Raw genomic sequence first — 23,534 nt, 5'->3', positions numbered from 1 at the left:
AAAAAGAAAGTAAGAAATTAAGGGTAATTACCTCAAGTGGTGAAGTGGAACAGTGATGGCTTGTGTGTGCGGTGGGGTAGAGATTTGGTGTTATATGCCAAAATATTTCATTTGGCTTAGGATTTTTATTTTGCTTTATAATTTTTAATGTTTAGGAAGCTATATTTGCTTATTTAATTATTTTTTATTTTATATTGTTATCAAATAAGATATGATATTGTGTTAATTTAGCTATACTTTAATTAATTAATTAATTTATTAGTAAGTAGCATTGCTACATTTATGAGTTTTATTTTTTTATTAAATAAATACTTTTTTTTTGCGGATTCACGGATTTTTACGGATTTACAGAAGTAAATCCATATCTAATCTATCAATTGCGGATTTTTAAATTTTCAATCCAATTCAATCCACCAATCAACGGATCGGACGGATTGAGCGGATCGGATTAGATTCTGAACACCCCTAGTACGAAATATAATATAATTAAAAATTAATATAATACAATATAATAACAAATATTATACAAATTATTATAATCCAATATTAATGCAATGCATATTAATGCAATACACCTTTTATTAAATAATACAATGCACTATAATACAATATAATGTGCCAAATATATTTTTAACATAATATACCTTATATTGAATAATACAATGATATGCCAAAAGCACACTCAGTGTACCTTTGTACCATAATAAGAATCGATCAAAATGGGGTCCATGTCTCCACAACTCACTCCATGCCACGTGGCATACCACGTAGTCAGTAACCAATTGGAAGTGATGTTTCTCATTATTATACAAGTCTCCGCCACGTGGAAAGAAATAGACACTTTTTGTCATTTATCTAGCTTATATACCCAATCTCGTCATTTCGCACACTTCCCGCAAATCTTCTCCCTCGCAAGTCTACGAAGTCTTCTCCTCTCACTCTCTACACTCGAGACCTACACGATACAAAAACCGCTTCATTCTCTCTTTAAGATTAACCTTTTAAGTTAACTAAAATCAGTGAGCAAATTGGTCGTCAATGGCGGCCGCAGCTAAGGCCGGCGAGGCGACCTTGCGTCACGCCTTTGGAAATGTTCTCTCATTCTTCATTCTCCTTTTGATCGGAGTTCTCGCTTTCTCGATCCGTCTCTTCTCTGTAAGATCTCCGATCATGGCATTTTTTAGATCCGATCCGAACAAACGTAATTTAATTTCTTTATTGTCTTTTGCTGCTCAGAAATGAAGGAATAATATTTGAAGAAATTGATCGTGTTAATGGAAATTTACGTTTTTGTTTTTCAAATTCAATGTTCATTTCTTTAATTTATCGAGAAAACGTAAAATAAAACGAAATTTGTTAGTTTAGATTGTAAATTTTGAATTAGATTTTAAATTTTCAACATTTTAATTTTCTGTTTTTGATATATTACTTGATGCATTTTCTCAGAAAAATTTTGTCCGAAGTCAATTTACGTTGGAAACTGGAGAGAAAAGAATTTTTTTTTTAAAAAAAAAGTATAGAATTTAAAGTATGAAAATTTAATTTTTCGTTTTTGTTCAATTCCATACTAGAGTTACTATATTTTCAAAGCTACTAAAGTTAGGTTGCATAACTATTTGTACCGGCTCACTTTTTGAATAAGCAGTTCAACTACTATTTATATTGTTATAATGTTAATAGTCTCATGGATTTGCCTATTGATTTGCAGGTTATAAAGTATGAAAGTGTCATTCATGAGTTTGACCCGTACTTCAATTACAGGGTCACTCAGGTTTTATTTTTCTCTAATAAGAAATTGCCCTTTTTTTTTTAAATATATGTCTTCTATTCTGCCGTTGCCAACAATATAAAGCTCTGTGAACAGTTAATAATCGGAATGTTTGTTGGTTTCAGTTCCTAACGAAGAATGGCATATATGATTTTTGGAACTGGTTTGATGATAGAACCTGGTAATTACAGTTACATTACAACTAGCAGATGTGTTATTATGATAGAAATTTTTCTTTTTGAAACAGTGTATTTAATCTATTGGATTCGGCTTTTATATAAGGTATCCTCTTGGTCGTGTTATTGGTGGAACTGTTTACCCTGGGTTAACCTTGACAGCAGGCACCATATGGTGGTGGGTATCTTAAGAGTTAGTAGTAAGATTACCTGTGTATTGTTTCTTTTTTGGTTACACTTTTTTACACATATAACCTTGATGTGGTTTTTCTGTTGAAAACAGTTGAAGTAGCTGGTTTATTTGCTAATTCGTTTTGTCATTGCACTTTTGTGTCAGGTTATTGAACTCCTTGAATATTCCTCTGTCAGTGGAGACAGTTTGTGTGTTCACTGCACCTATATTCTCTGCTTTTGCTTCGTGGGCAACTTACCTTCTAACTAAGGTTTGTTTAGTATGTATTTTGTGGTTCCGTCATTTCTTATCAGCTTCAAAATTCAAATTTAGTTATACTATTTGATTGATCTTCACTAGGAAGTTAAGGGTGCTGGTGCAGGACTGACAGCTGCAGCTCTTCTGGCAATGGTAAATCACTCAATGAGTAGTTTTTCCTTCTGTTGAAATAATTTTCAGACTTTCCAAACAACGACAACAGACATCTTATGTTATGACAAGTCCTTGGACGATTTGATGTCTAAGGAGTATTGCCCCATTTTACTGGTGTGTAGCGTTTATTGGAATTGATGTGTGTAGTTTCACATCCCATTTCTCTTTGACAAGAGCATTCTACTAGATGATGAATGATCAAGACAAGAACATAATATGCACACTTTTAATGTTTAAGCTTACATTTGTAGAATTTGTTTTTTCAATTTTTAAGCCTGCAATCAGAGCTTCTTAGGAATCTCAGTGATATTCAGGAGCAAATATCACGGTTGGGTTTCTATATGGTCTAGAAATCTCTTTCCCATTGGGGAAACTTCGGGTGGATGAATGATAATTTCCCTTATTTATTTTCATCATGACTAGTGGAACTTTGGAACCTGGGTCGAACCTCTGAGTTGATTTAATATCGTAGTATAAATTGTGATGCATAGCTTTGTAGATTGAAGTTATATATTGTCTGTTATGATGTTTTTTGTCCAATAGATAACTAATTTTCTGAAAAAGCAATATCAAGAAAAATTGAAACATGCACATTTGAATGGTGTTGGCAATCATTTATAAGAGATATGCTGGTGATCCTCTATGACCGTGCAAAATTTGCATTGTTTGCTGAGTAATATAATCCTTATCAACTACACCATTCACCATTGTTATATTTCATATCTTGTTTGCAGGTTCCATCATACATATCTCGATCTGTGGCCGGAAGCTACGATAATGAAGCAGTAGCAATATTTGCTTTGATTATCACTTTTTATCTTTATATAAAGGTTAGTTTTCATTTGAAGGGGGCAGGTTTATTTTAACTAAACTTGCCGGCTAACATTTTGTGCATTTAACTGTTACCATATGAAAATCTCAGGATTTTTCTACATAGTTTGTATTTTGTTTTATTGTTTTCTGATTTAAAGTACATATTATGCAGACACTGAATACTGGATCCCTCTTTTATGCCACTTTAAATGCGATTGCATACTTTTACATGGTAAGATTTTTGGTGTATCAGATGTTATATATATATATATATATATATATATATTTTAACTTAATTTATCATCATATTTCTGCTTATCACTGCCTGTGTTTGCTATCCAGGTTTGCTCTTGGGGAGGTTATACCTTTATTATTAATCTTATTCCAATGCATGTGCTTCTGTGCATTGTAACTGGTCGCTACTCTTCTCGATTGTACATCGCATATGCTCCTCTGGTAAGTATCGTCAGCATTCGTGAATTTTTTATTGTAGTCAAGTAAACAAAAGGATTATAAATTTCACATGATCAGTGAAGATTGTAGTTTTGGAACATTTTTACTCTTTAGAAAAAGAAGGAACTGTTCAAAAATTGTCCTTTTGTCTCTTTTAGTCCTTTATGTGCTGAAAAACAATGATGAAAGTTTGTAGGGCTTGGGCCATTAGTGATGAGGTTATTTGTCAATTTCAAGAGAATATGAATTCTCAGACTTGGGGTCTTGATACTATTTTTGATGCAGGAACATCTGAGAAGTCCAACAAATGTTGGGCTATTAGCCTTTTTGGATAGTGCTCAAACTCAATTGGTTTTATTTTATTAGTAATTAGCTTTTTGTTCCTTAAGTCCTTAGGGAATTGAGAAATAATGACATACCGTATCTAAAAAACATATTATGAAAAGAATGGCACTTGCAATGCGTTTGGAGCACTGAGCTCAGAGAAGGATTCATGACCTATTTGGGATTTGGATACTATGTTATTATATGTCTAATATAATGTATTTGAAGAACCTCAGTAAGTTATTTGTTATTTTTTTCCGTATTAAAAATGGTGAAGAGCTTCAGACCAGGAGCTGAACACATGTATTTTTTTTAAATTTTCATTTGCTTATTATTATTTGCCATAGATGTTAGCTGCTTGTTAAGCTACTCTTCCAGCTTTAGTTCTGTGACTATTGTGAAATCTAAAAAGAATCAAAATTTTTGCTGTAACAATATTCTATTAAAGGCATGTTCTTTTTCCTGGGTAACAGAACTTTTGTTTTGCTTTTAACTTGTGCATCGTGTCAACTCAAAAACAATCATGCCTTTCTTAAAGAGAGGGGGTGTAAGATTGACTTATACTTTAAAATATCAGCTAGCGGCTTTTCAAAATTACACCTTTAACTTTGTACTAACTCTGTTGGATATACGGATACCAATATGAGATTCACAAATCATTTTCTTTTCCTTATTTTTTTCTTCGCTTATGTTAAAATTATAAGTTGGGATTGCAGGTTGTCCTGGGAACGTTGCTGGCCGCATTGGTGCCTGTGGTTGGATTTAATGCAGTCATGACTTCTGAACATTTTGCATCATTTTTGGTTAGTGATGTTTAATTTGGCTGGAATCTGTAATTTGTGGACTGTGGTTTAGAATTTTTATTTTATTTCAATTTCAATTTTTGAGTGTCCTACATATGGAATTGAGGCAAACATTGTATTTAACAAAATTTTCTTGCCTTTCATGCCGTGCTGGGTCTGTTGTCATTTCATGTTTACCTTTTGGAGTTATAGATGTTAGCATTACTGTTGGGACTTTTGTCTCTCTCTCACAACGTTTTCTTAATCTTAAATTTTCATTGCAATGTTTTCTTGCTGTTAAATTTTTGCCGCAGGTTTTTATTATCCTCCATGTGGTGGCTCTCGTATATTATATCAAGGGGATTCTCTCTCCCAAAATGTTTAAAGTAGCTGTCACACTTGTGGTATCAGTTGGCCTGTAAGTTTCCTTTTTCTTTTGTTTCTTTAATATGCTGATGAAATGACAAAGTTAACCTCTTGTTAGAAAGAATTATAAAATGCATTAAACTGCTAGTAATCTGTAATCATTTCATATAAACTTTTAACAGTAAAATTAATCTTTTGCAAGATGGTCTGATTTTTAAGAAAGCGTGTAATTTATCGTATCAAAGCTGATCTTTATAGTTTCACATTATTTCCTCTTCAGGGTAGTCTGTTGTGCTGTGATAGCAATTCTTGTAGCATTGGTAGCTTCTAGTCCAACAAAAGGATGGAGTGGGAGAAGTTTGAGTCTGCTTGATCCGTAAGTATCTACTATCATTTTTATTTCATCTTCATATTTACAATTTACTCTAATGTATCCTGGTCCCTTAAATGAATGAAGTAGAAGCAAATACAGGCCATTGTGAGGGGTAATAACTGCATCAGATACACCTGAGTCCTAATTTACCTGAAATCTTGGGTTGATATTGTTCTGCTCCTGATTGAGCTCTTTTGAGTTATTGATTTGGAGAAGTTGCACCTACCCTTGGTCTGCTTTGTACATTTTAGATTTTTTATTTTAGTTTTTGTACTGTGATTTCTGATTCTGCATTAGCTTATGAAAATTTTTAATTTTTACTTCATATTTTCATTGCACTTGGACAGAACCTATGCAAGCAAGTACATACCAATTATTGCTAGTGTCAGTGAACATCAGCCCCCTACTTGGCCGTCTTACTTCATGGACATCAATGTTTTGGCATTCTTGGTTCCAGCTGGCATTATTGTAAGCTTCAAATTGTCATCACATTATGGCTTCTCATCTGCAAGTTGTGTGCATAAATTGCATTATTATGTTTGTTGTCTGCTGGCAGGCGTGCTTCTTGCCTTTATCTGATGCAAGCTCCTTCGTAGTCCTATATATTGTGACATCTGTTTACTTTTCGGGAGTGATGGTAGGTAGAACTTTGGGCTGCCAAACATTTTTAATTTTTCTTTATCTTTCCCCTCTTATATTTTGTGCGAATCATTGCTTTGGCTAAAATTACAGGTGCGCCTTATGCTTGTATTTGCCCCAGCGGCATGCATCATGTCTGGGATTGCTCTGTCTCAAGCTTTTGATGTTTTCACAAGATCAATCAAGTTTCAGCTGCTTAGAATACTAGGATTTTCTGAAGCTGATGTAAGCATGTTTCCCTTTTCCTTTTAACTTCCTGTTTAACCCATCATTCAATGAAGTCATTTAGCTTCATTACTAATACTCAGCTACCTGGAATGTTTTGGCCATTAAGGCAGGGGATGGTAGCTCTGCTAATGTTGTACCAGAAAATGATGCTGTAAAGGTTGATAAAAGTGAAGAAACAATAAAGGAACGACCCTCGAGAAAGAACAAGAAGAAGGAAAAGGAGCAAATGGAAAAGGCTCAAGCAGAAAAGACTTCGGCCAAGTCCAAAACTGAAAAGAGGCTTCTGGTTTTACCAATGGAGCTGTCTGTGATTGGTCTTCTTTTACTTGTGTTCATGGGTGCATTTTATGTGGTAATGATGCTTTTTTCTCTCTGATGCATTAACTGAACACCAGGCTCATATTCTTGCAGTTATGACTTGTATTCTATCTCTTTACAAATTGAATTATGATTTATGTTCTCGTACTACTTCCTGAAGAATATAATGAGTTTCTGGGAGCAGCTTGCATCTTATTGGTAATGTATGTGTTGTCATCTGGCTACTGAACTCCCCATTAAAGAAAAACTAAAACAGCATTGTTAATCTCTATGGATGGAGCAACACAAGTAGTGATAGCGGATACAGATTCTTAGTATGACCTGGATAGGTTTTGGAGTACCTCGTTGACATAAGTCAGATTTAGTAGCTGTGTCATGCAAGGGCTAAGTTTTATGTAAATGCACACTGATAGAAGGATACTTATGTAAATGCACACTGATAGAAGGATATTTATGTAAATGCACACTGATAGAAGGGATACTTACTGATTGGGAAACTTCCTCTCCGTTTTATTTTCTAAAGGTGAGTTGGGGTAGAATTTTTCTTCTAAATTTTAGTTTTCTGGTGGTGGGGAGGGTGTTGGGTTTGGTAAAGCAAACTGAGGGCTTGAAAGTCGGAATAGAACATGTTATTAAGAGTTTTCATTTACAAATGGTCTTCCATTTTAATTGCATTTTGCAACTTCACATAAGTTCTTGAAAAGTTACACAGCCCATTGGTTATACAAGAGCATTAAGAGTAATATTTGCTTTTCCTAATTGGAATATTCATCTTATGGTTGGTTTGATCATTTATTGGTTAATGCTTTCTTTCCACCTCTATTCGTCTATTTTGATTTATTACTGTTTCCTGATGCTTAAGATGATAGAATATAAATGATTTTTTACCTTGTAGGTTCATTGTGTCTGGGCAGCTGCAGAAGCTTATTCAGCCCCCTCTATTGTTTTAACATCTTATACACATGAAGGCCTGCATGTTTTTGATGATTTTCGTGAGGCTTATGCTTGGTTGCGCCACAATACAGAAGTGGATGACAAAGTGAGCATTCAACTTTCCTGTTTTACTGCAGTACATTTTTTGCTTATTTTGTTTTCTAAATTTATAGCCACGACTATAGAGTTGCTTTCAATTTTCTTTTTTTCATTGTTTTTTCCCCTAGTATCAAGGTGTCTTAATGTAGTAGTCTTATGATCTCTTCAAAGTCTGTGTTCAGGGTTACGGCATATCAATTTTGTTTGTTTTTCCTTGTTCATCCAGTGAATATTTGCATCTTTATTTTCATGGAAGTTGCCTTTAAGGGAAAAATAAATAAAGTGTGATAACTGCCTTGTTTATGTGAAGAGATGGCAGAAAAATAGAAGCTGGTTTGATTCTAATCATCGATAGGTCAAAATCTGTTCATTGATTGGAAAGAGATTGATAAGAATCTGATGTATCACTTTTTCTTTTTAGTACTATTTTTGTTTCTATATTTCTCTGAAGTCTGATGTAGAAAGGTACATGATGCATATGTATCTTATATGTGCTTCTTGGTTCAGTGCCACCAATTTATCGACATTTGTATATTTTATCATCTACTGTAGTTTTGGCAATGCTACTTGTACCTTGATGGATTTTATGACCTAAATTATGAGTTCTTGTGTCTTGAAATAAAGTTGAATTTGCTGATGTTGCATCTTTAAACAAAAGAAGATCTTAACTGACATCAATTCCTACTGAAAACTCCTCGCAGGTTGCATCATGGTGGGATTATGGTTACCAAACGACTGCCATGGCTAACCGGACAGTCATTGTTGATAATAATACTTGGAACAACACTCATATTGCAACTGTTGGCACTGCCATGTCTTCTCCTGAGAAGGCAGCATGGGAAATTTTTAACTCACTGGATGTAAAATATGTGCTTGTCGTCTTTGGAGGTTTGCTTCCTTCTTGTGTGTTTCAGAATTCATGCCTAAAATAATGTGTCTCACGGGTACTTCACTCTTTAGGTCTTGTTGGTTACCCCAGTGATGATATCAATAAGTTCCTGTGGATGGTCCGTATAGGAGGGGGTGTTTTCCCTCATATTAAAGAACCTGATTATCTGGTAGGTTTCTGTTTAGATATAATTACCTAAAAATGAATTCTTGTTTTTGGCTTCTTGTTCAGAATAGAACTTGGCTGCTGTATTGCAGATGTCATGTAGCTGATTAACATTTTGGTTCTTTGGCTAAGAAACTGGTTGCTTCAACTTTATTTTGCTTATAAATGGTACTAACTGGTTTATACTTTGCTTTCTTTCTAAAGAGGGATGGTCAATATCGGATTGATTCTCAGGCTACTCCAACTATGCTAAATTGTCTCATGTATAAACTTTCATATTACAGGTCTGCTTTTGTTGTAAGCTTATGAATTTCCATTTTTAATTTGGCTGTTGGAGTAGTTATTTCATTACTATGTATTTCTTGCAGATTTGTGGAGACTGATGGCAAAGGCTTTGATAGAGTGAGGCGGACTGAGATTGGGAAGAAATATTTCAAACTTACACATTTTGAGGAGGTAAGACAATCTTGAATTTCATTTCATTAAATGTGCAGTGAGAATTGCAACACAAAATGTTCTGAAAAATACTCAAGTAGAGATCATAACAAGTTTTGAAAGTGACTATTAAAGTGATTCTCAGATGTTCGGCAACTAATATACTGGAAATTATTTTGTTGATGACCAGATTTTTATTTCTTATATCTTTGTGGTATAATTGCAGTTCTGGTTGCCAGAAATTAGTTAAGTGATAATTTAGAGGATACTGGACCTGCTTTCAATCCATCTTTTGCACTGTTCATATTGTTGGTGACAAGTACAAATGATGGTCCACTATATATTTCTGAAATTTACCCCGTCTGATTACTTTGCTTTTAAGTTGGCACTCTTGCTTACTTCATTTTGAGGGAATTATTGCTTTTAAGTTGGTATTCTGTCCCTTTTCTCAATTCAGGTATTCACTACTCACCACTGGATGGTTCGGATATATAAATTGAAACCTTCAAAAAATAGGATTAGAGGAAAGATGAAGAAATCAAAGTCGGTATGTAGAATTGTTCTATCTTTTTCCTTTTTATGTAGACTGTATATCTTGAGAATTTTTTACCACACTATATATATCTACTTACTGTTATTACTCGTCAACGTGGCAGAGAACAAGCACACCCAGCTCAAAAAGAAGCGGATCACGAAAGAAGAATCCTTGGCAGTAGGAAGTAACTTTTTGTAGGGAAATGTTTTAGGTTACTTGTCTGTAACTCAAATTTAAATGTACCCTGAATCTTTTGAGAAGGATCACACAGGAGTAGCTGGTCATTTCCATGGTGGAAATCGAAACGATATATCAAAAGATTTTGCAGTCTTTTCATATGATCCTTGTTATTGGTCCCTCGTGATAATCCTCCCCATTTTTTAGATTTGAGTCATTTTTAACCAGTTTTGGAATTGGCTGTTTGGCTTGTCATTTGCTCAAAGTATATTATAGCCCTTAGAAACAAAATTTGCCTATGATGTGCATGGTGATTGATTTGCTGCATATACCATCACATTTCGTTTTCCATTTTCTGTGGCACTGTTTTCGCCATCAATATATCAAATTGTTGTTACGATGCGTGCATACATTAGACTTTTTAGCTTTTATTTATCAAGAAATACAAAATTAGTTCTAGCGAAAATGCGGACTTGTGAAGGCGCTTCTATTCTGAAATAGAGCACGACTGCTTTGCACCAACAGCTGTTCGATTCAGGTTTCACAAATGTGAATGTGTAGCCTGATCGAATACAGTATGTGGAGTATTATAGACATCCAGCAGTTGGTTAACCAAAAATAATCTAATTGAGCTTGTAGCTGCCGTATCTGACTAGGTTGGTTTGACTTAAAAATTGGAATACATTTCTTTGTTCTGAAAACAAGGAATTTAAAATCTAAACGAGCATAAACAACACAAAATTATGGGGATTTGACATATTTCGAAGAGATCATTCATTAAATCCGACTGTGTTGAGTATTTCACAACAAACATACGACATATTGACATATCTACAAAACAAAACAATTTCCTTCAAATTACATAACCTCCATCTCTGTAACTTGCATTCCCTACTGGAAAATATACCCAAAAAATAAAGACCAAGAAAGAAAAATTATGAGTAAGAAGCCAAAAAACCTCGCCATCTCGATTGAATGCCTCTAAATGTGGAAATTTGGGTTGAAGATTCAGCCATCCTCCCCGTTGCATAGTAACAATCCAGTCACTCGGATGTCAAACAACCAATGCGAACACCATTGTCTTAGAATTTTAAATCCTCAAGGCTAATCGGTTCTACGAACTTGTTAACTTCTTTAATAATTAGTGAAGGCTCCTGACTAAAAGAATCCAGCCGGTAAATTACTATACAGGAGAATATTTGCCTACAATTACAGCTGCTAACCGAGGCCTCCACCAAAAGCATGCTGCAGAAATATTTGAAATATGCTCGCATAAATAATATTAGTACTCACCAATTCACCAAAGCTACAATTTCTTAGGCAAGTTGTACGCCTTCTTCAAAAATTTCACAGCTGTTTCATCACTCCGATAACAGAGAACTCGCAGGACCGTGTTTGGTTCAGTGGGATTCCATTGTCCTGAAGTTGGAGGTAGTGGAAGTCTAGATTTAGCAGAAGAGCCATAACTCTCCAAAGTCAAACGTTTGAATTCCTCAATCAGGCTCTCAGTATCATTATGATATAATGGGAGAATACTTCTAACAGAAGTTGAAAACTTATCTATCAAATCTGCAGGCAATCCATCCCCATTAGACCAGAAAAGATCACAAAGAAACTTAAAATCCTCTTCTATTATATCAGAGTCTTGATGAGTGAAAGCTCGGGAAGGGCCTCCAGCAAGCAAAACCAACAGAAACCCTTCAAAAGAAGCTTTCATAATGTCAGTAATAACACGTGTTCTGACCCTGTCATGCACGGTTGATGATATGATTTCCAAATAGTGCTCAAGTTCCTGAAGAAATGGTTCAATCCTAGAAGATGAAACCTCCCCAACATACAGGCCATCCCAAAGAACATGACTTAGATCATGGAAGATGACCTTGTATGCTATTGCCTCAGAGAGTTGTTGGATTGCTTCTACAGAAGAAGCAGCTGAGAGCTCAAACCTTTTCTCTATTCCATTTGTGATATTGTCTGTTCGTGTGAAATGAGAACTCCTTAGTTGATGGACTGTCTTCTTCTCCAAGACCTCTAACTCTTTACGAATATGCTGGAAAGTATTAATGCGACAACATAGTTGGGGTACTCCAAAGGAGTTATCCCCATTTGTGGTTCCAACCTGGGATTTCCTCTTCTGTGCCGTGTGCAACTTTTCTTTCCTTTTGAATGCACCAAATTTTGACCCCATTGTACACCTAGTCAGAGCAGGCATAGTAGGAATAAAATTATTTCGGCTGCCTGCAGATCACGAAAGAAACTGCTGTTATTATGGAGATAAATAGTTGAAAACAATTATTCAAGCTTCATTAAACGTACCACAGCCAGATTTTGCCTTTAATACATAATGTTGAAGACATCCATCAAGACCACTTATCAATTCTGGAAGCAAGACTGAATGCATGGGTATTGGCAACATAAAGAATGCTTCCATTGTTTCATCTATAGTTCGAAGGACTTCAACAGCAGAAGGAGCAATACTCTCTTTATTTGCTCGTGCATTCCAAACCTAGAGAAATGAGGATGACACATGATAGATTAGGTTAAGCAATTAGAAGAAAGGCCAATTTCAAATAAGCAATGGCATGAGAAAATAGAGTGAAAGAAAAGTTCAAAGTCACATGATAAAGGTTTACTAATCAATAACCAGTCTGCTAAAACAAGTACAAATGAACAGAATACTGCTGGTTTTGCTAATGCTCTTACTGTTTGGCACCTATGAAATATTGATTAGGGATTAAACACAAAAGAAATAAAACTCCTAGTGCCATATGCAATCACTGGAGTTATTGCATTATTAGAAAACATTAATTGTATGTCAGTTAAAAAAATTGAACAATCAGAACAGAGAAATAACACCACCTACATCTTCCCAAGACACCAGCGAAACTGACAACAGAAAGAACTAAGCTGGCAGAGTAACCTATCAACAAACAGACAACACTCCATCCAATCCAGATGATGACTATCCTAATTAAATCTCAAGCAGATCAGCAGGTGCAGGACCAAGTATGTGTTACAATCAAATTCAGGACCATTCATTTCCAATCACTTTGAATTAGATGCTGAAAGAACACCAACATACCTCTTGTTGCAAATTTCTGCAAACCCATTCCTTCAGTCTGTCCACTCTAATATTTATCCACGACTTTGCCAGATTGCCAATTGCAGCTTCAGCCTCATAAGGAGGCATCTCCTGTATTATTGATTTCCCACCATCCTCACTGTCTACTGAATCTTCAACTGCAATTTGCACAAGATTTTTCTCCAATTTGTCAGCAGCTAACAGCACTTGTATAGCATCAGGAGTCAACTCAGTGATGCCTGAAACAAATTGCCTCAGCTCGTTTCCATAGCAAGAATGAAGAGTGGCTACAGCTACACCTGCCGCAAGAGGATGCCATCTCTTAAGTATTGGGCTAAATATTGTTTTCTCGTCAAAAGCCAGTTCAGTAACATCCTGTGCTAGGATGGAAAGAACAGGGAGATGATTTGGCTGGTTTTTGGACAATTTCTTGCTAGAGTTCACCTTCTTCAATTTCTGTCATGATACAAATCAAAACAAATCTTAGAGTCATACTTTTAACAGCAAAATAAGCAGGCAAACCTTAATGACAGTAGGGAATATGATGAATATATGAAACTCGCCTGAGCAAAAGCAGTACGTAACGAAGATCTTATGTATGTGTCAACCCTATCATGAGCCACATCAACTTGATTTTTCTTTCCGCGATACTCTTGAGAAATGCCTTCCACCAATATAGTAGCTGATAAAACGCCAAGAGAAACAACAGTTTCCAGAGAATCAATATTGTCATCGTGGAAAATATCATGGTAATCACGAAGTCTTTGTCCGGCCCAATCCAGTATTGTATTCAATATGGAGCTCAAAATCTTAGAATAATCTGCATCCTTGGCTGCCTTTGCATCTTTTTCAATTTCCATCAACAGATTATTGGCAGCAAATAATAGGTCACTTTCCACTTGGCCAGTGGAAACATAACGGTGAAACAAAATCCAGCCAAAACAAAGATTATGTAGCATTTGATTAACTCCAAGGATCTCCCATGTCTTCTTTATGAGTTCTAAAACCTCATCAACCTCTTCAATAACTGATGTGGGCTCATTTACATCAAAACAAGCTTCTAAAAGAATTCGGTAGATTCTGAGATTCAACGGAAATCCTTCTGCCCAGTGGCATTTTTCAGAAATAGAACCGTCAAATGATCTGCAAGCGAGAGACATAACAACACTCCTTAAATTTTGCATTGATTCATAATTCTTTCCAGTTTCCAAGGGTCTTTCTACAGCCCCACGAATAATTTGCCGAAGTCTCCGTGCATCAGTGCTAGTGTTATCAAGCGGCAGGTGAGGATGCATAAGGAGTCCAGCTTCAAGAAGCTTGAAAATTCTCTTCTTCCAAGCTTCATATTCTTTCTGACTGGTAAAATCCGTAGGCTTGATCTGCTGCAACAGCTCCAAAGGCAGAACCATTGTTTCAATGCGTTTTCCAAGCTGAAACAAACATGCACATTAGTAATAATTAACTACAAATTATTTAATGACTGTGTCCATACATCCCTTATAAATAAGGATAACAAAATACTAGCCATATATAGAAAAGAAAAATTAAAAAACAAAAAAATTGGTGCTATTTCCAATACTCTTTAAGTAACGAAAACATGCGATCACTCTGTTGGAATTAGGTTCCGCGCGCAGAAACTTCCTGGTAATCTTCTCTGTCGTAGAAAGCGTATAATTACAAAAATAACCCTGTAAAAATCATAATTCCCCGAGTGCCCGACTCTCACCTGACTACCAGCAATCCTCAGCAAGGCTCTCCGGATTCTAGAATCGGTTTGCTCCGAGATTCGCATCTGCGCTCTCACCAGCTCACCAACGGTCACCGCTCGCTTCGCCTTCCCTTGACCCACCGACTCGCCGCTAACTCTCTTCTTAATCGATTTCATCCCAAGCGCCTTCTTGACTTTACTCGCCGCAGTCGACGTCAGCGATCGCTGCAGCGACGGCGCCGAAGAAAGCGACGGAGCTGGAGTGCGCTCCGCCCGCTCGGATTGCGGTATGTAAGTCAACGGCCGCACGCCGGTGCTCCGGCAGGCTCCGACGAGGATCTCGTAAGCGGTTTCCCGGAGCTCGGAATCGGATATATTGGGAGCCGCGTCGCCAAACGGCGAAACGACGTCGTCGATTGGGTAAGCGGGCATTATGTGAACGTTATTATTATTAACGTGTCTCTTGGAGTCCCCCGGTGGCGCGGCTTTATCTCGAGAAGACTGAGACATGACTCTCTTTTTTTTTTTAATTTAAAAATAATATAATTAAAGTGTTTGGGGATTTTGCTTTTTTTATCAAAACCGAATCAAATAAAGAGGATTAAAGAACAAGACTTGAAGTGTTCGAACGAGTATGTGTGTAATAAGAAGAGTGATTCTTGCTTGACTTTTAAGGAAGTGATTGATATTAAATGCAATGTTAGAAAAAAAAAATGAAGAATAAAAATTAGATAAAAAGTTTGTAGATGTTTTAGCAGCTCCCATACAAATGAAAAATGAATAAAAGTTAGTTAGTGCCACTGTTGGTGGTGGTGGTGATGGTGGTGGATACTGGTGGTGGTGGTGATGGTGGTGGATACTGGATAAGAAGGCAACTATTTGAAAGGAAATGATAATAAAAACTGCATTAGCAGGCAGGATATTCTCTTTTGTTTTTGCACTTCTATTGCAATTCGGTAATACTACACCTTTTTTTTTTAATTTTAATTTTTTAAATGAAATTATAAATTTATGTTAGACTAATACAGCTATTTTTTATAATTTTTTATTCAGGTTATATTGATGCAGGGTAGGTTTTTTTCTTCTTTTTTTTTAAATTACATAACGTCAAATTTGTTTATAATAAAATATTTAACTTTTGAATTTTTTAATCTCTAAACAGAAAAAAGCATTAAGTATACATAAAGTTGGATCTTTAATAATTAATTAATTTTTTTTTATTTATTGGAAATGGGAAGGAAAGATCCATTGAGCATCGGTCATCATCATTAGGTGAACGTGAAAGTTAATTTCATCGCATGCTACAAAGACGCGTGTATGAATAATGATGGTGAGGTGATGCTTCAATGCAAATTTTAAAGGTTTTGAAATTCAGCGTAAAGCGGCAGCTGACAAACTACCAAACCAATTCCTCTTTTCGCTTTATGGATGAGAGAGAATACTAACTATTTCCACCCTCTTGTTTATTTATTTATTTTTGCTAATTCACCTTTCATAAAAGTTAGCCGTTGCGGTTTCGAATCTCGCCGGTACTTATTGCTCTGCGCATGCGGGTTTTGCTATTTTCGTTAGGCATGGTCATTCGGTTCGGTTTTTGTCGTCGAATCGTGAAAAATGTTCACAAAATAAAAGATCGATTGTTTCTTATCTGATCCGATTCAAAATTAAATTAAAATTAGGGAATCAATCGGTTCACTGTTCTAAATTTTAAAAAAAATATTATTTATCTATAAGTAATAATATTTTTTTATTATAAAATTAGTTTACATTAATTTTTTTACATAAATCATAAATTATAGTGGTTACAATTGAATTGAATTAAGTAACAAATTTAAAATTTAAGTTAATATAAAAGAAAAAATATTAAAATTCTTAAATAAACCAAACTGAAACCTGATTAAAGAATTGAACCGAATCAAAATTATTTTGTTTTGATTTGGTTCTTTAATTGGGTTTGATTTCGATTCATTTATTTATGAGCCAATCAATTTCGCTTTGGCTCGGTTTAGGGGTAGAACCAAACCAAATCGGTTAATGCCTTCATGACTAATGAAGCATTACAGCTCAATGGCTCACCCACGTTTGTCTTAAATTATATTTTTTAAGGACCAATTTGGTGATGCTGTAAATTTTAAAATAATTATTGTGAATTGCAGTATAAAAAGAAAATTAGTTAAACATTTGGTAAAATTATTTTTAATAGTACTGTAAATTTTAAAAATAATTATATGTATTTAGTAAATTTTATTATTAAACTACTATAAGAATTAAATTACTAAAATGAACATAATGTTGAATAAATAAAGATTTTAATTTTAATTTTTTTTCTCCATATAATGGAAATAAAAATAATTTCTTTAAATTTAATGATTTTATTTCTTAATTAATAAGATAATTTTGGATTTTTATAATACATATGAGGATATATATACAATTGTATTCAAGTTTAAAACTAATTTTTAAAATTAGATTTTGAAAAGCTCATTCTTCCTTACTTTTCAAAATCTAATGTAGGACATAATGATTTTGCTAAGAGTAATTTAAAATAATTTACTAAGCACCAAAATTAACTTTTAACTTTTCAATAATACTTTTGAGCCTCTTAAAAATAATATCAAATAGACCCTAATTCTAGTATTTCAAAAAAATATTTATTGAATTCCAATCATACCCTCCAAACTTTATGAAAAAAATTAAAATTAAAATATCAAATAATTTTGATAATGGTTGTGCAATTCTTAATTTACATTTTGTATCAACTAATCATTATATTGTTAACATTGTCGAGAATTTATTGATGTCACATGAGTAATTTTGTCATTTCATTAACCTTAAATCCTAAATAAAAATTAATAATTAAACAAAACAAATCCTAATTCGTTCCCTAAATTAATTTTCTTTTCCTTTATTTTGATTTATTTTCCATCTTTTTTGGGTTTTCTCAATACTTAATAGGGTAACAACTGAAAGAAAACACACCAATAAATAATTACGCTTTTTCACCTCAAAGCAATTTGTCATCTTTGAAGAGTTGCACAAAAGATTTTTTGAAAAAAAAAAAAAAAGAAACCAATTATTTATATCAAACAAAATTAAAATAGGACTGAGTCAATAAGTGTATCCACGATTTCACAAGAAACAAAAGTATAAATATAGTCTGCCCAATCAAAAAAGGCCAAGTGTTGATTACCGATAATTATGATTTGTGTTGTCAATTTTGTGGTGGTGGTGGTGAGCGTTGATTACCGAGTCCCATCGTATCGCGCCGGTGTGTTGACATTTGGGGTTCCAAAGATGACCCGCACATGATCTAAAGAATACGTCAAATTAATAATACAAGATTCTGTGACGGCAGATGAAACATTCAAATTTAGAAGAGGCCAAGCATATGTTACCGTAAGATAAAATTGGTAATAAAAAAAAAACAATAAGATGAAGCATTGAAATCGTGATAAATAATGTCAAACCGTATGGCATTTTACTAATTATGTCACACTGATTCGATTATGTATGTTACACTTGGGTGATTAAGAACTTCATTATTCAAACTTTAAATGTCGATCGTGTGTACATGTGATTGGGTGGTGTGTTACTGAAAGTCCATCCAATTAATAAAAGCTGGTTGATAGCCATCATAAAAGGTCGATAGGTGCGATGTCTTTAACATTGAAGGAACTAAAACCTTCAAAAACTGCAAGAAAATTGAGTGATTTACCTCGTCTGACTTCAGTTTGGCAGACCTACGAAATAAATTTAGAAGGGTTTAGTAAATTGATTAAAAAATTTTGGACAAGATAATAAGAGCCAACAGAAAAAATTAAAATTAAAATATTCAATTTCATTGACATAATCATTTTCAAACACTTCTTCAACTGTTCTCGATGTGTTTTTATGTTTTGAAAATATTGTATAATAGCTTCATTGTCAATACAAGCAAATACATCTTTTTCAATATCTACAACTAAGTTATCATTCAACCATTGATCATCCATCTGGTTTCGAACTCTATTCTCTCAGCAATGGCACTGGCTACGGATAGAATTAAAGTCAATGTAACCAATAAATAAACTAACATACCAATGTAACCACTAAATAAACTAACATATATACCTTGTCCTTTTTAGTCTTCACAATTGTCCTTGCAAGTTCACCAATCCGTTTCAATCTTGAAAACTCTTTACCAGACCACAAATCTATGATGTAAAACGGATAGAATTAAAGCCAATGAAACCAATAAATAAACTAACGGATAAATCTTGCCCTTTTTAGTCTTTAAAATTGTCCTTGCAAGTTCATCAATCTCTTTCAATCTTGAAAACTCTATACTAGACCACAAATCTATGATGTAAACATCAAGTTGCATCTTAGATGCTATAACATCTATTGTAGAAAAATATTTTAGGATAAAATTCAGGAAGTCGTAATAATTTTTCCTTGTCAAAAGCTACAAATAAATCATTTGAAACACAGACAGGCCAAACAAATAAGCAACTCAATATTTGACTCATTGAAATGATTATTTTAGGTGGCTTTCACAACAAATGGTGCCATGGTAGCATCTCTCAAGGAAAAATGTAAAGTCCATTTAAATGACATCCCAGATTAATCTAAATTCTTATTTTGATTGATAGCTTGTAAAAGGAGAACACTTCGTATTACCAATTAAGAAAAACTAATATTACGACTGCATGAATGATTTCAACTATTAAAAAAATTAATCTAATTGATAATGTAAAACTCATGTACTCAAGTGATTGATTATAAAATAATGTACTAATGAGCATTCACATGCATAAACATTCATATCTATGTATCTCACGAGAATTCATATTCATGATTGTTTCATGAGCACTCATGATCATCTTATACATTGTCATATATGCTTCCAAAAATCTCAAAATTCATTTTAAAACTGCCCGGATTACTCAGGAACACATTTCCCACTAGAACTTCAGTGTATGGAACAGTTCAAAGAATAAGAAATATCCCCTCCTACATCAAGGGAAAAGAAGATTTTCTCCTAGAACTTTAATTTAGGGGAAAAGTTCAAAAAACAAAAAATATACCCTCATACATCAACGGAAAACCCCTAGAACTTCAGTTTAAGGAAAAAGTTTTAAAAAACAATTAATATTCTCTCTTATGTTAAGAGAAAAGTAAAATTCCTCATAAAACTTCAATTCAAGGGAAACGTCTAAGAACAATTAATATTTCTTCTTATATCAAGAAAGAACAACTAATATACTTACACAAAGAATTCTAGTTCACGAAAACAATTTAGTGAAATAGTTCATTTTTCCTTACTCCAAAAAAGGAGAAAATTTCCTTAATAAAATTCCTCCGAAATATCTCATTTTTCCCTAAGCCAATGCAGAGCCTAAGCTAATAAGGAAGAAAATTTCCTAAAAAACATGTTAATAGGCAGAAAAGTTTCGTAATAAAATTTCTCTGGAATAACTCACTTTTCCTTATGCCAAGAAAAAAAATGAAATCTTAGGTCAACAAAGAAGAAAAACTTCCCTAAGCCAATTAGGAGTAAAACTTCCCTCATAATACTCCTTCAAAAAAGTTCATTTTTTCCCAGGCCAATAAGGAGAAAAAGTTCTGCAATAAAATTCTTTCAGGATAACTCACTTTTCCTTAGACCAACAAAAAAGAAAAACTTTCCTAGGCCTATAATAAAGAAAAACTTTCTAAACTAATAACAAGGAAAATTTTCCTAAGCCAATAAAGAGGAAAAACTTTCCAAGGCTACCAACAAGTAAAAACTTTCCTAGGCCAATAAAAAAAATCCTCAATAAAATTCTCGAGGTCAACGTAGAGATAAAACCTCTATAGGCTAATAAGGAGAAAATTTTCCTTATAAAATTCCTTCAAAATATCTCACTTTCCCTAGAACAACGTAGAGGAAAAACTTTTCTAAGCCAATAAGGAGAAAAATTGCCCTAATAAAATTCCTTCTGAATCACTCACTTTTCCCTATTCCAATATAAAGAAAAGTTTTTTCTAGGCCGAAAAGAAAAAAAATTTCCCTAAAAAAATTTCTTTGGAATAACTCATTTTTCCTTAAGCCAACATAGTGGAAAAACCTCCATAAACCAATAAGGAGAAAGTTCCCTTATAAAATTCTTTCGGAATAACTCACTTTTCCCTAGGCCAACGTAAAGAAAAAAATTCTCTAGGCCCGCATAGAGGAAAATTTTTCCTAGGTCAATAAGGAGAAAAGTTTCCTTAATAAAGTTCCTCTGAAATAGCTCACTTTCCTAGACCAACAAAAGGAAGAACTTCCCTAGCACAAGGAGGAAAATTTTCATAATAGTATTCTTTTGCAATAATCCATTTTTTCCCACTTCAAAAAGAGGAGAAATTTCCCTAAGTCAACAAGTAAGAAAGATTCCCTAATAATATTCCTCCATAATAAATTAATTTTCCCTAAGGCAACAAAGACAAAAAATATTCCCAAGACCAACAAAAAGAAAAAGATTTATAATAATAGTCCTCCAAAATAGGTTATTTTTCTGTATGTTAAGGAGAAAAAAAAAATTAGCCCAGAGAAGAAAAACTTCTCTAGGCCAACAAGAAAGGCTCCTTAATAATATTACTCCACAATAGATCAATTCTCCTTAAGCCAACAAAGATGAAAAATTTCATAAGCCAATTAAAAGGAAAAGTTATTGTTGATTGATTTCTATAATCAATTATTATCAATGCCAATGTGCAAGTATACACAATAAGTAATAAAGTGATAAGTATTCAAGATCGTCTCTACAAGGATTGATGTTACTCCAAAAAGCTAAAGCAATCACAATAGTGCAAATCAACTAAAGACCGAAACAAACAACTGTCAAATAATTCTATCGTAACTAATAATTGCGAGAGTTGGAAATAAAACATTACTGTAATGAAATAAACTAAATTAAATGTGTCTAAGATTCAATTGAGAATATAGTAGTTGAATGATCAAACTCTCCTAATGGGGTGAATGTTGTTTACCAAATTAGCACCAGTTGTTACAATAAGTGTTGCAGCAATAGGTAGAATAAATCTGCATCCGCAGCTATCGCATGTTGGAAATCTCATACCTTTAAATCTACTAACAATGACCAGTTGCTCATATATCTATGGTACGACATTATAACCTTTAATCTCTCCACCCTACAAGGTGAACACCTATGTCTAGAGTGACACAAATCTTAACTTCAAGTATTGCCCTTATGAGATTCAAGGTAACCTAATCCAAGAAACTCGACTTAAGAACAAGTAATACTCTAATAATATCCGCTAAAACGTGTCATTTTGCTGCTCTATCTTAACTGTAACTATTAAATAGGTGGTCAACCGAAATAACAGTTGTATTCATAAAAACTACTAGAGTATAATGCTACAGTGTTACCATAACAACATAAAAGAACAGTCAAGAACTCATTGGATTATTTGTCATTCAACTACAAGTAAATTTAGTTCATAATCTGGATGAGAAAAATAAACACAAATATATTGATCTCGGAATACATCCAAACAATTCAAGGAAGAAGAGAAAATATAAGTTGAGCACGATGAAAGACAAATAATTCTGCACGGTTCTTTCTTTGTTTCCGAATAGCACTCCCCAATCTGATCTCCTTCTTCTTGTCTTTGTAATTATTTTTTATGATAATTCATCGCTGCCTTTCTATGTGGTGCACGCCTCCTTTTATATTGCAAATTAGGGTAGAAGACCCAAAGTCCATGCGCGTGTGTGCGTTTAAATTATGAAACATGCAGATCGCGATTTTATGGCTGACCTACGCTTTAAGCTTTCTCCCGCATTACTCTCTGATTGCTGCAGCACTGGTTGCTTTAGCATCCACAACAGCACTGCATTATTCTCGATTGTGCTTGTCTTCTTTTGTGGCCATCTTCTTTCCTCCTCTTGCTTATCTAATGTCTCAGCATCCGCTTATAAATTTAAAACCTACAATTATGCACTTGTTTTTAGCACAAATTACTTGGTTTAAACAAAACTTATTAAAACTCAACTAAAATGAATGTTTATGCAAAAGGTAACCAAAATGTAATAAAAACACCTTATTTGCTCTCTAAATGATCTTGATTTAAGTCTAGAATTGATGTAATAACTCTCATTTCCTAGAGTTATCACACCCCCAAACTTAAACTGTTACTTGTCCTCAAGTAATGACACATACTACTTTCCAGCAAACAAACATGCACAAAACCTTAGCTCTTCTATCAACTTTGCAAGGATTCTTCCACCTTCATATCACAATCCCAATCATACAAAATGCCCATAGTAAATAAGTTCTAGATTTAAGCTTCTTTCTATCCATAGTGTGTGTGTGCTTCCTTTGATTGAATTCCAGATATGTTATAACATTATCAAAAGATTGCATAAATTTCCGCAGTGATATACTTCATTCATAAATGGGGTAGCATAAATTTTACATACTCAAACTGTGATTGTTTTAACATTGATTAAACTGGGTAGTACTCAACCTCCTCACTGTAACATTTATCTTTCATGTGAATGTCAATCACTTGTAATGATGACGCCCAGTTACTTAAACCATGCCCAGATCAGAGTTACTGTAGCAATATCTGTGGTATAATCTTATCTAGAGGTATCTTTTACTTAAAACTGAACATGGGGCTCATGAACAGACCTGGCTA

The 23,534-nt window shown here is 34.0% G+C and overlaps 2 protein-coding genes across 4 annotated transcripts; one reads left to right on the top strand and one right to left on the bottom strand.

The window, feature by feature from the left end:
* The first annotated feature begins 907 nt into the window (after positions 1-907).
* LOC18055956 (dolichyl-diphosphooligosaccharide--protein glycosyltransferase subunit STT3A) lies at positions 908-10,477 on the top strand. 2 transcript variants are annotated; one of them, XM_006451199.2, is made up of 23 exons: positions 908-1,155; positions 1,709-1,771; positions 1,894-1,949; positions 2,051-2,122; positions 2,282-2,387; positions 2,477-2,527; positions 3,283-3,378; positions 3,534-3,593; positions 3,704-3,817; positions 4,855-4,941; positions 5,235-5,338; positions 5,567-5,662; positions 6,007-6,127; positions 6,216-6,296; positions 6,392-6,523; positions 6,633-6,878; positions 7,740-7,883; positions 8,578-8,764; positions 8,837-8,934; positions 9,135-9,214; positions 9,299-9,386; positions 9,823-9,912; positions 10,022-10,477. In XM_006451199.2, exons 1-23 carry the CDS (start codon positions 1,039-1,041, stop codon positions 10,079-10,081), a joined length of 2,349 nt encoding a protein of 782 aa, XP_006451262.1. In that variant the 5' UTR covers positions 908-1,038; the 3' UTR covers positions 10,082-10,477. The 2 variants fall into 2 exon arrangements, 1 of the variants encoding a protein (XP_006451262.1); XR_002903909.1 differs by lacking the exons at positions 8,837-8,934; positions 9,823-9,912; positions 10,022-10,477.
* A 350-nt stretch (positions 10,478-10,827) lies between these two features.
* LOC18055955 lies at positions 10,828-15,806 on the bottom strand. Of its 2 annotated transcripts, none has more exons than XM_006451196.2 (5): positions 14,886-15,806; positions 13,723-14,589; positions 13,160-13,615; positions 12,394-12,583; positions 10,828-12,315 (listed from the first exon to the last, which is right to left on the bottom strand). In XM_006451196.2, the coding sequence occupies exons 1-5, from the start codon at positions 15,375-15,377 to the stop codon at positions 11,384-11,386; spliced, it is 2,937 nt and encodes a 978-aa protein (XP_006451259.1). In that variant the 5' UTR covers positions 15,378-15,806; the 3' UTR covers positions 10,828-11,383. The 2 variants fall into 2 exon arrangements, with proteins under 2 accessions (XP_006451259.1, XP_024033264.1); XM_024177496.1 differs by having other exon boundaries at positions 14,739-14,971.
* Between the last annotated feature and the right edge of the window lie 7,728 nt (positions 15,807-23,534).

Source organism: Citrus clementina, unplaced genomic scaffold, assembly GCF_000493195.1.
Source record: "Citrus clementina cultivar Clemenules unplaced genomic scaffold, Citrus_clementina_v1.0 scaffold_1, whole genome shotgun sequence".
In the NCBI taxonomy this organism is placed as follows: Eukaryota; Viridiplantae; Streptophyta; class Magnoliopsida; order Sapindales; family Rutaceae; genus Citrus; species Citrus x clementina.
This window is presented reverse-complemented; position numbering and strand designations above follow the sequence as displayed.

Coding starts and splice junctions, on each gene's coding strand:
- LOC18055956 (XM_006451199.2), top strand. CDS start 1,039: ATGGCGGCCGCAGCTAAGGCCGGCGAGGCGACCTTGCGTCACGCCTTT. Junction 1,772..1,893: donor TCAATTACAGGGTCACTCAG/GTTTTATTTTTC, acceptor TGTTGGTTTCAG/TTCCTAACGAAGAATGGCAT. Junction 6,524..6,632: donor TAGGATTTTCTGAAGCTGAT/GTAAGCATGTTT, acceptor TTGGCCATTAAG/GCAGGGGATGGTAGCTCTGC.
- LOC18055955 (XM_006451196.2), bottom strand. CDS start 15,377: ATGTCTCAGTCTTCTCGAGATAAAGCCGCGCCACCGGGGGACTCCAAG. Junction 12,584..13,159: donor GCAGAAATTTGCAACAAGAG/GTATGTTGGTGT, acceptor TCATTTCTCTAG/GTTTGGAATGCACGAGCAAA. Junction 12,316..12,393: donor AAAGGCAAAATCTGGCTGTG/GTACGTTTAATG, acceptor CGTGATCTGCAG/GCAGCCGAAATAATTTTATT.